Source organism: Myxocyprinus asiaticus, chromosome 13 (assembly GCF_019703515.2).
Source record: "Myxocyprinus asiaticus isolate MX2 ecotype Aquarium Trade chromosome 13, UBuf_Myxa_2, whole genome shotgun sequence".
Classification (NCBI taxonomy): domain Eukaryota; kingdom Metazoa; phylum Chordata; class Actinopteri; order Cypriniformes; family Catostomidae; genus Myxocyprinus; species Myxocyprinus asiaticus.
Window position 1 is genome coordinate 27197171 of NC_059356.1, and position 12707 is coordinate 27209877.

The 12707-nt window shown below is 37.5% G+C and overlaps 1 protein-coding gene across 1 annotated transcript in view; it reads left to right on the forward strand.

Moving 5' to 3' along the window:
* cacna1aa (calcium channel, voltage-dependent, P/Q type, alpha 1A subunit, a) overlaps positions 1–12707 on the forward strand; it is a 125831-nt gene that overhangs the window by 74421 nt on the left and 38703 nt on the right. Inside the window, exons 32-38 of the mRNA XM_051714551.1 lie at positions 3414–3497; positions 7849–7965; positions 8179–8244; positions 8369–8466; positions 8803–8953; positions 9084–9211; positions 12410–12506. Of these exons, the coding sequence (XP_051570511.1) occupies positions 3414–3497; positions 7849–7965; positions 8179–8244; positions 8369–8466; positions 8803–8953; positions 9084–9211; positions 12410–12506 (741 nt within the window). The remainder of the gene's footprint in view (positions 1–3413; positions 3498–7848; positions 7966–8178; positions 8245–8368; positions 8467–8802; positions 8954–9083; positions 9212–12409; positions 12507–12707) is intronic.

Consider the following 12707-nt stretch of genomic DNA (forward strand, 5'->3'; position numbering starts at 1 on the left):
TGTGCGTATGTACCTGATTTATGTACCATTCGATGGAATGGGGAAAAAATAAAGTATGAATGAATGTTGCACAGGCAGATTTACAAAGAGATAGAGGGTGAAAGAGAGGGAGAGAGACCAAAGAAGTAGCATTCTGAAGAAGATGAAAAAAAGTGCTGGGACATGGAAATGTGCCACAAAAAGGAAGAAATGGTTGTAGTCAGCTAGAAGTCGTGCTGGCAGGAGATGCACATGAAGATAGGAAGCTGGAGGGCACATTGATGTAATTAGGAGGGGAAAATGGAAAAAGAAAGACAGACTGAGACAGAAATGAAGAGAGAGAGAGTGAATTGGCCTTGACAACGCATGATGGCAGAATAAAAGATGATGTAGTGGAACTGTTACATGCACACACACAATTAAATAAGGAAATAGCTGTGTCTAGGATGAATTCTCAAGCTCTCGGCACTGGTGCCTGTGTTCCCATGCATCTGGTGTATAGAATGGCCCTAATGCACTCTTTTCCTACAGGCCCTCACATGGCAAGCTCACAAAAGGCCCTAATATTCAGCATCTGTGCCATCAGTCCTCTAGGCATCCACCCTTTCTGTAGCAGAGAGAGAAAACGAGGGGGAATAAGTGCAAAAGGGGAAGGGGAAAGAGAGCACAAGAGAGTGAAAATAAATCCTTTGCTCCTTTTCCTGTCTGCCGGTCACTGGGATTATGTGAATGATAGTGGTTGTGTCCGAAAGCTGAAAAATGTTGCCTTCTCCGTCAGTATATGAAGGACGGAAGGCAACAAGGCAGGATTCAATTCAATGTTTGGGGATCTTAAACTAGTTACCTTTGTAGGTATCTTCACACATAAAACACTCTGTTAAAGGGGTCATGACATAAACAATCAAATTTTCCTCAATCTTTTGATGTATTATAAAAACATACTGTAAGTTTCAGAACCCAAAACTTCCTCCTCACTGCTAAAAGAGCATTTGTTGAAACCAAGCTGCCAAAATGACTTGTTCTCTACTTCCTCAACATTGTGATGTCACACTGTGGTAGACATTTGTATCTGTCCACCTCCAAAGGCATACATTAAAGCCTACTTTAACATATCAGCTCCTTAGCCCGCCTAGTAGTGATAAGCAGTGAGGATAAGATGGCAAGGAAAGATCAGGTCAGTCAAGAGCAGAGAGCCAATCATAACAGTGGCTGTTTACTGTCAGGTCTTAAAGGACAAACAGCACCAAAATGGAGCGTTTCTGACAGAGGGTCAGAATGAGGGTGGAAAATTATCATGTTTTACAAATATGACTGTTTTTGTGCAGAAAACTTTACTAATACAACCCCAATTCTTTTGAAGTTTGAAAATGCTAATAAAAACAAAAAGGAGTGATTTGTAAATTAAATTTACCCTTTGCTATATTGAAAGCACTACAACTACACATTATATGATGTTTTACCTTGTGAATTTATTTATTTTTTTTTGTATATATATATATATATATATATATATATATATAATGTACAGTCAATCAGATGATTGCAACACACTCCAAAAAAGACGAGACGGGCAATTTAAGACTAATAACAGTTTGACGAGTTGAAATAACAAGGCACTGTGAAACAGGAGATGTTAAACAGGTGAGGCAATTGTGTCATAGTATTTAAGAAGCCTCTAAAAACAGCCTAGTCCTTCAAGAGCAAGGATCATTCGAGACTTGTCAATTTGCCAACAAATACTTCAGCAAATAATCCAGCACTTTGAGAACAATGTTCTCCAAAGACAAACTGGAAGGATTTTGGGCATTTCACCCTCTACAGTGCACAATATAGTTAAAATATTCAAGAGATTTGGTCAAATCTCGATATGTAAAGGGCAAGACGAAAACCACTTCTGAATGTGCATGATTTCTGATCCCTCAGACATCACTGTCTTAAAAAAAACATCATTCATCTGTAATAGATATCATGAACATGGGCTTGGGATTACTTTATTAAACCTTTGTTAGTCAACACCACTCGCTGCTGCATCCACAGATGCAAGTTAAGACTTTACTATGCAAAGCAGAAGCCCTACATCAACACTGTCCAGAAGCGCTGCCGACTTCTCTGGGCTCTTTCTCATCTTAGATGGAAAGTAGAACAGTGGAACTGTGTTTTTTGGTCTAATGAGTCCACATTTCAAATAGTTTTTGATAAACGCAGCCGTCGTGTTCTCCGGGTCAAAGAGGAATTGGGCCATCCAAGCTGTTATCAGCATCAGGTCCAAAAGCCAGTGTCTGTATGGGCCAGGGGTGTGTCAGTGCCCTTGGCATGTGTAACTCGCACATCTGTGAGGGCACCATTAATGCAGACAGAAATGTACAAATTTTGGAGTAGCATGTACTGCCATCTAGCACCGTCTTTTCCAGGGACATCCCGGCATTTTCAGCAGGACAACTTCAAACCACATACTGGCCATATAAGCAGAGAGTGTGGGTGCTAGATTGGCCTGCCCACAGTCCTGACCTGTCTCCAATTGAGAATGTGTGGCGCATTATGAAGCGCACAATACGACAACAAAGACCTCAATTGTGCAGCTGAAGACCTACATAATGGATGAATGGGGGAAAATTCCACTTTTAAAACTTAACAAACTTGTGTCTTCAGTGCCTAAATGCTTAATAAGTGTTTTTAGAAGAAATGGTGATGTTTCACAATGGTAAACACTCGACTGTCCCAAGTTTTTGGAGCATATTGCAATCATCTGATTTGAAATTACTGTACATAAAAATTTTTTAAAAAAACAATTTTTTAAAAGAAATTCACAAGGTAAAACATCATATAATGTTTAGATGTAGTGCTTTTAATATAGAAAAGGGTGAATATAATTTACAAATCACTCCTTTTTGTTTTTATTATCATTTTTCATACTGTCCCAACATTTTCAGATTGGAGTTGTAAGTGAACCTCAAGGAACATATTAAAATTATAAAACAATTGCATGACCCCTTTAAAGGTATAGTTCACCCAAAAATGAAAATTCTGTCATCATTTATTCACCCTCATATTGTTCCAAACCCGACTTTCTTTCATGGACCACAAAAAGTGATGTTAGGCAGAATCTTAGCCTCAGTCACCATTCACTTTCATTGTGTGGAAAAAAAGATGCAATGAAAGTGAATGGAGACTAAGACTAAGATTCAACATCTCTTTTTGCGGTCCATGAAAGAAAGAAAGTTTTCAAGTTTGGAACAACATGACAGTGAGTAAATAATAACATAACTTGTATTTTTGGGTGAACTATCCTTTAAGTCTCAGGCACAGCCTGTGTGTGTGTGTGTGTGTGTGTGTGTGTGTGTGTGTGTGTGTGTGTGTGCGTGCGTGTGCGTGTGCGCCAAGCCTAATCCTCATTTAAACCAAATAACACACACATCTGTGACCTCTTACCACAGAACTACTTCAAAGACGCCTGGAACATCTTCGACTGTGTGACTGTACTTGGCAGCATCACTGATATTTTAGTCACAGAACTAGGGGTAAGTGTGCAGCAGAAGGGCTGCCATCTGTGTGTACATATGTGTGTGTTTGTTTGTTGATGGATGTGTGCCTGTATGTATGCTTGTGTGTTTTTCCATATTTGTGTGTGAGTATGTGTGTGAGAGAGAGATACTCTCAGCAGGATCTTTTCATGCTCACTGAGGTGTAAGGGACTCCTAAAAGTCTTATATAATCGTGCCAGTTGGCGTGTGAGGCAGATCAGTGAGCCAGTGGTGCTCAGTAGTGATGGGGTTCTGTTACTCTTCCTACTTCATCATTTATCCCCAAGCCAGATCAAACAGACCTACCACAATGGGTGGTTAGGGCTGCAGTTAGGGCTGCATGATTATGACAAAAGTCATTGTCGATTATTTCCCTTGATATTGTAATTGCGATTAATTTCGCTTAATAGAATTTACATTAAATACTTATTTTGGGTGGATCAACTGCATGCCGTATTCTTTAAGCTGGCTACACATCAACAGTCAACTTTACTTTGGCTCTTTTAGAAGCATAAAAAGAAAGCTGTTATTCAAATTTTAAATAAAATATACACAGAAACGAGCAATGGACATATCTCTAATTGGTTAAAATGATCAACCACTGAAAAAAACATGTTAAAAATTAAATGGAAATGTTTGACCTAACATAGACCTATAGACTGCCCTAACTCACACTTTTCACGATTACTTAATTGTAGCAGCTGTAATTGTAATTTTGATTATTTATTTGATTAATTGTGCAGCCCTAATACCAGTACAAAGACCATCAAATCTTTATTGTTCTGTTGAATCTGTTAAACATATACTGTACTTGGGTAGTTAACATGGAACATGTTCATTAGCTTATAAGACTTTAGGGAAAAATTGTATATGAATATAAGGTGTCACTGTTTCTTTTTATTTATTTATTTATTTTTTTTTAGTTTTTTTACAGTTTTAATCTCATATTTGCTTTCACTAGATTATTTAAAATGGTCCAGCAGTGTGACAAATGAATTTTTAAAAGTACAAGCATTCCTTGTAGTCTCTCAGTTCATAAGAGGTCTTGAATGCTGCATGCGTACTAAGTATAAAGATTAACAAAATGCTGTTTGAAATAGTCTTAGTTTAGGACAGTGTTTCTTAACAGGTGGGTCATGACACAAAAGTGGGGCACAGGTCTGTTCGGATAGGATCGCAGATAGCAGGGAAAGAATAAGCCATGGCTCTCACTTTTTAAAATTTTCGGTGGCTACCCAAGTGAAACTTAAGGCTGCCGAGGCAAATTTGATGATAATCTCGCTTTCAGCGCTTTATATGCGCTAAAGGCTTCTCATCTGCAATGCAATATTTTTATGGTGTGTCGCCACTTAATGTCCAATGTAAAATCTGGGTCCAGAAGAAAAAACCAGTTGAGAACCACTGGTTTAGGATGTGGCAAAATTCTGACACAATGATTAACTAGATTAACAAGATTAACTGAACATGTGAAAGGATGTGTGTGTGTGTGTGCGTGCGTGCGTGTGTGTGTGTGGGTGTACATGTTTATACTACTGTGACGAGGAGGAGGGTGGGACCAGGCCATGAGTGCACATGCCCGGCCTCCAATCGGGCTAATCAGCCGAGCAGAGGGATAAAGACGAGCCAGATGTGGCAGTTCGGGAGAGAGAGCCACACGCAGCTGTCGTGTGTGTGTTTATGTTTGTGTCTTTTTGTTTAACTTTTCATTAAATATTACTTTGATGGTTCGTCCGGTTCCCACCTCCTCCTTTCCCATTTTAATCCCCCCAAATGTCCCCACAAGGATAGTAAAGCCTGAGGGAAATGGCTTATAAATACATACTAAACAAAGGGGGGGGGGGGTTGTGAAAAAAGTACAAATGCAGAAAGGTGGTTAGGGTTAGGGGATAGAAATTATCATTAGATCTGTATAAAATCCATAAAATGCATGGAGAAGTCTATGGAGAGTCCTCACAATGATATAAAAACAAGTGTGTATGTGTGTGTGTGTGTGTGTGTGTGTGTGTGTGTGTGTGTGTGTGTGTGTATGTGTGTGTGTGTGTGTGTGTGTTTCTTGATTTCGCAGCAGACCATCAGCACCTATCAGTTGTACATGCACTTTAAGACTTTGATATCTTCTATTATTTCTTCTAATAGACTTTGAGATGCTTAAAGACCCCATGAAATGGTTTATTTCCTGTTGAAACAGGAACAAGGGGCGAGATGTACTGAAGGACTTGAAATAGTAAATAGCCTTTAGTTTATTTCATAAACCCGCAAAATCATGATTTAGTACTCGCTATTGCTAGTTAGTGGCAGGTTGTTTTGGGTGCATTCTTGTTGTAGTGAGTTTATTGTGCAATATTTGTGCAAGTAATCAGTATATTTGATCCATTTTGCTAGAAGAGAAGAACTGTAATGTGATATTAAAATTGTTTTTTAAATTAAATTAAATTAAATGCTTATCTCTTTTAAAAGTGAAATGGAGGAAAAAAGAAAACGAATAAAAATTGTGAATAAAGGTTAATTTCAGTATAGCATATTGATTGCCTCAAAACTGATACGCAGATTAAAAGCCACAACATTTTTCTGAAAACTATTTTGATTTCATGGGGTCTTTAATGTGAAATTGTGATCAACTGAAATGCTTTATAATATGATATTAATACACAGTGATTCCTTAGTTTCAGGTCCAATTCTGTTTCTAGAGATCTACATTTCTGCAGAATTTAGTTGCATACCTGGTCTAACAGTAGTTGATAAAAAAGTTTAGAACCAAACTCTTGGAGATTAGTTACATATCCAGTAAGAGGACTGACCACCCAGTTCTAAGGCATTTATGACAAATTATGTATTTATTAAAAATAGCATGCTAACAATTCAGGCTCATTTGAAAGGTTATGAAATAAAAATGTAAAAAGTAAATGATTTTTTCACCTATAATTTATCTTTTATTAAACGACAGGTTTGTTATTATATATGTATAATGATAATTCATTTCTTGTTTTATCTTTTTTTACATGCTTTCTTTAAACTCTTCTTTGTGGCGGCTTCGCCATCTGATGACTCCATCCAATCAAAATGCACTATGAATCTCTATGTGTATATCCATGACCTGACCTGGCCAATCACAATGGTTGCTTTATCAACCTTCAAAAATACTGCTATAAACCATGCTTCTGCAACACCTACATGTAGATGGTTTGTAATTAATTTTATTTTTTATTTATTTATTTTTTTTTTTTTTGGAGTACAGTGCATCTATTGCATCTGTTTCCCTATGGCTGACGGTGACGATGATGATGATGATGCATGCGCTCGAATCAGGATTACTTTTCACCCCTGCCTGTCTGATAATGTGACACTGCCTAATTATGCCTGTGTAACACACACAGTTGAGATGTTTCTCTGCAGGTCTCCTAAATGCATGTTGCAACTTTTTCCTTTTTCTGAAACATTTGTGATTTTATGTTTAAAAAAAACACTGCACTTTCAGTCATACAGACATCCAAAAACATCAACACACACATGCGCTAACATACAGATGACATCTAAGCAATGTCAGTAGGTCAGTTGTGTAGGGGGAGTTAAGTCCACCTTAAACCCAAATTCTAGTCCTGTTTCCTTGTATCAGTATCTCTGTGTGGCCTAAAGGACACAAAACCGTCATTTCTCATCTTACAATTCAAACAAAAACACTGTTTAATCTCCTTAACATATTAGTGATCTTTACTGTATACAGGTCTGAGCATTTCCTGTCCTATCCCCACAATCACTATTAATAAAATTGCTAAAAGGGCTACAAAAATACAAAGGTTTAGCAATCCTGACTGCAATCTGTCCTTTAACCCAGCATGTGTCCCTTTTCTTTGCTAGTGCCCTCTGTTGGTCATTGTGTGCTATTAGTGTGGGTTGGCATGATTCCACTTGAGCTGTGAGCTTGAAATCTAAAGATCAGTGCATTTGGTTGACTGAAGCAAGAAGTTAGGGTCTATGCACTCCCTTCACTAATGATTATGTTTAGGCTCTTTTACAATTTTATTTTATTTTAGTTTATTATAATTTTGAATGAGTTGCTGCCCCTCCCCCTCTCTTTCTGACTTTTCCCCTTTTCTTCACCACTGGATATGCCAAGCCTGTTCAGTCTTGCCAGTTTGATTCCTGTTTTCTGGTTTCTCTTCATTGGTTTAGTAGTTTGCTTTTGTCTTTTTTTTTTCTTTTTTTTTTATTATTTGTTCACTAATCGAATGTTTCAGACGGACATGCTTTACTTTTTCTTTTTTCACCCCTCTTAATTTACCTCTCCTCTATCTGTCGGCCCCCCAATCTTTGATTCACTTTCTCTCTGTTTTTCCTTCTATGTTTTTAGAACAACTTCATAAATCTGAGTTTTCTAAGGCTCTTCAGAGCTGCTCGTCTCATTAAGTTGCTCAGGCAGGGTGAGACCATACGGATCCTGCTCTGGACCTTCGTCCAGTCTTTCAAGGTAAAACACACACAGACATACACAAGCAGTGTGCAGCCACACTGTACTTTGAGATATTAATAGACTGTGTTTGACAGCATACAGCTGCAATTTTGTCTTGTAAACAATATTTTGACAATAAAATGCAAATTTCTCCTCAGATTGACAATAACAGACGGTTGGTGTTCACTCACATTTAACATTTGTTGATTTTGACTTATTTACTGTGTTAAGGCTCTGCCGTATGTGTGCCTACTCATTGCCATGCTGTTCTTCATCTATGCCATCATTGGCATGCAGGTGAGTATGTGAGAAAGTGTGGCAGGCTGCTCGGAAAATAATGAGAATGAGTAAATGGGTTTATTTTAAGTTGGTGGGCAATATGATGGTGGGTTTATGCTGGAGTGCTTTTTGTGTTTTACAGCTGTTTGGGAACATTGCGATTGAGGAGGATAGTGAGAGTGCCATTAACTTACACAACAACTTCAGGACTTTTTTCCAGGCCCTTATGTTGCTCTTCAGGTGTGTGCGCATCACAAACTGGGTCTGTTGAATGTGTTGGTTACATACACTTATTATGTAACCAACTACATTAAGTGTGGCTCATATAGTTCCTACAATCTGGAAAACCTGGAAATATTGTGATACTTTAAAATAGTGATTTACAGGCCTGAAAAAAAGAAATATATTTTATCATATTATTTTTATTGAAAATTAAAAAATATAATTTTTCCATGACCATACTAGAATGATTTCCAAAAAGAAATCCTTAACTGGTAATCGCAAACAAATGGAAATGCTATTGAAAATTCGTAGAATTTCATTAGTTAAAAATGTTCAACTCTTTGTGTTTTGCAGGAGTGCTACAGGTGAAGCATGGCATGATATAATGCTGTCATGTCTGGGAAAGAAGGAGTGTGATCCTCTCTCTGGAAACACGGAGGCAGAATGTGGAAGCGAGTTTGCCTACCTCTACTTTGTCTCCTTTATCTTCCTCTGTTCCTTTCTGGTGAGAACCACAGTACTACTGTTTCTCTTATGTTCCTCTCTTTCTGTTTAAAGTGTTGAGAAATAGCACAACCTTGTTTAGTTGTGACACTCAGAGTGTCCCCTCAGACCTGTGATTTATATACGTGTAGATGCTGAATCTGTTTGTGGCTGTGATCATGGATAATTTTGAGTACCTGACACGTGACTCCTCTATCTTGGGTCCCCATCACCTGGACGAGTATGTGAGGATCTGGGCGGAGTATGATCCAGCAGCTTGGTGAGTCCATATTCAACACACATAAACACAATCTCTTCAAATTACCATCTTGTACAAAATATACTAATGCTAAATATACTCAGACTACTTATGAATTTGAAACATTACCATAAATAGTCAAGTTGTAAATTAATTAATCTCAAAGCTGCACTACGTAACTTTGTGCTCTCAAGCGACATCTGTGGTTGAAACTTAAAATTTTCAAAAACTTCCAATTTGTGGAAGAATACATTACGTCAGACGTGTTTCGGCTCCGCTCTTCTGGTGGATGAAACTCCCAATTGGAGCTTACCTTGACATCACATGTGAGTGATCATGACTGGAGCCGGAGTCATAACGTGCTATTTTCATGTTGATATTATGTTATACGATTAAACATTTGAAACGGAAATATTACTTCTTTGATGAAGATAATCAACACTCTTATTTACATATTTGATTGAATTTTACACTTAAATTGCTTTTCTGACACTACACTGAAAGCACTTTTAAATAGAGAACAGGAGACTCTCCTCAGCCACCACCACTATATCTTAATATGATTATTCAAGTGTTTCATCTACTATTCATGTTTGAATTGTACTACCATTTTCAATTTAAGAGGTTAAACTCATGATATGGCTGATATGAGTTCAATAGAAGACTTTATTTTTTTTATACTATATTGTCCAGCCTCAGTTACTACAAAAGCATGTCTATTCAATGCACACAATAACACATAAACTAAAAACATAAAACGCCGATTCAATAATGATGTGGATAAAATATACTTTATTAAATGTAAGAATAATATGCTTAAATATGCAATATAACAATTACAAGAAGTCAATTTCAGAAGTCATACATACTAAACATTCACAGTAACACCGGACAACATAGATACATTGTGATTGGTTTACACACGAGTAATGTTCGATTCATAAAAGCATGACAAGCAATTTTAGCTTCAAAAAGTTAGTAAACAACTTTGCCAAAAAGATAACAGATAAACATCCATCTAGACTGCAACAATGCTGTCCTGAACTGTGTGAGTGTTACTGAACTGAGTTGAACAGCGTAGTTTCTCCAGACGGAACACGAGACAGCCGGCACTTCTTTCCTGTGTGTGCGGACATGACGTAATGATGCAAGGATGAACGTCATAAACCAGCGATTTCATGCCAAATTGAACCTGACAGCTCAAAATACAAATCATTTTTATTGGCTTATATTACTGAATCAGGGTGAGGAATGTACATTGTTTTGAACACTGATTGTTGATGTACTCAATCAATAATGGCAATTTGTTCATTTTTAACCAAAAAATCTTACATAGTGCAGCTTTAAAAATTATTTTGATTAAAAACATATCTAAAGTCATTGTATCTATGTATTAATTCATAATCCATTTTGGCAGTATTACAGCGGTTTGCAAGTTACATGTTTCTTAGCAATTTATGGATTTTCTTCCTGAAAATCAACAAGATGAGACCATACAATCTTTTATAATACAAGACAAAACAATCTTTTATAATACGTAGTATATAGAATGCAGACTTGACAAAAACATTGGAGAATTTTTCCAACGATCTGGCAAAAAACAAAAACATTCTCACCACAACCTTATGAATGTTTTTTGGTTCAGAAGTTTACTGGACAAACCCTTTTAAGAGGCGAAATACAAATTATTTTTTTGTGTGAAAGGCCATTTTTACTGTATGTATCTATTCATTTTCACACATGTAAATAAAGCATCAGTCCTATATAACGGAACACACTGGCCTTCTCTTATGTGTTCAACTGGAGCTCTTCTTTTTTTGACATCAATATAGAGCCATGGCCTGTGGCACAATCTTAAATGTACAGAGCCTGGCTTCAAAGTATCCTACCTTGGACCAAACAGAGTGAAGAATATCACAGCACCAGCTGAGAGAAAGGGATCAAGGATTTGAGCTTCTCAGCTCTGTTAAAATCCATTAATTCCCCCAAACCCTCCTACGTGCTCCTCTGTGAGTCCCAGTCCTCCCAGTCTGGAATACTGTATACTGCAAGCAAAACTTACTGTGCCAGCCCCCCTCCCTTCTACTGAACATGCTAAGTTTCCTGGTATCTGCATTCCAGTGACTGTCACCCTAATATTGTGCATTAGACAACAACTTAGGTGGAAAACAGAGAGTAAATCAGATATTCAGAGAGGACTAAATCTCAGTTCAGTAGGATTAAAGCCTTTTTTACTGAAGGACATATGCTGATAAGATGAAGGAAAGCAACTAGGGACAAGGGACATATTTTATTTGTAAAAAATAAATTAAAAAAATCAAACAGTCAGTAAGAAATAAAGGAAGGAAGGAAGGACGGCAGCACAGAAATGAACAAATAAAGGAAAGAATAAACAGGAAGGAAGGAAGGCACAAAAAGAAGCAAGCAAGAAAGGAAGGAAGGCACAGAAAGGAAGAAATGTTGGAAAAAAGGAACAGGAAGGAAGAAAATAATGAAAGAAGGAACAGGAAGGAAGGAAGAAATAAAGCAAGGAATGAACGGATTGAAATGAATATATAAAGGAAGGAAGGAAACAATGAAGGAAGGAAGGCACAGAAAGGAAGAAATAAAGGAAGGAGTTAACAGGAAGGAAGAAATAAAAGAACAGAAAGATAGAAATAAATCAACGAAGGAAGGATGGAAGGAAGAAATAAAGGAAGGAAGGAAGGAAGGAAGGGAGAAAAGGAAGGCACAAAAAGAAAGAAATCCAGGAACAAAGGAACGTGAATGAAGGAACAGGAATGAAGAAATAAACTAACGAATGAACAGGAAGCAAAATGTAAATGGAGTGAACAGGAAGGAGGAAGTAATGAACAGAAGGGAAGGAAGGAAGGAAGGAAGGAAGGAAGGAAGGAGTGAACAGAAAGGAAGAAATAAAGGAAGGAAGGAGTGAACAGGAAACAAGGAATTAAGGAAGGAAGAAACAGGAAACAAGGAGTGAAAGGAGATAATCAGAAGAGAAATAGAGACTGCTGAAGAACAGTAAAATTGAGGTGTGTGAAATGACCAGGCCTAGTCCAGCTGCAGCCAATGAATTTTGGCAACACAAACGGGTGATGAGCAAATAAGAAAATGATTTGTGTGTGATTCTGTTGTTCTCTTCCTGTTTTTGTGCTCTTCATCCTGCCAATGTCTCTGTTCTGAGTTGTGTTCTCTAACTTCCCTGTATTCTTCTTACAGCGGGCGCATTCATTATAAGGATATGTACAGTTTATTGCGAGTTATCGACCCCCCTCTGGGCTTAGGCAAGAAATGTCCTCATAGGGTGGCCTGCAAGGTTTGACTTCCACTTAAAAATTAATATTACCTGCTAGCATCCAGAATGCAATGAATGTCGCTTACCTCCTCTTCTTTTCTTTTCAATAATGTTTTTGTACTCTCACCATTTCTACTTGCATCTGATATGACAATGAGAATGTGCAGGACAATGCCGACACTTATAGGAGCATGATATGTACTGTACTAGTTTGTATGAACA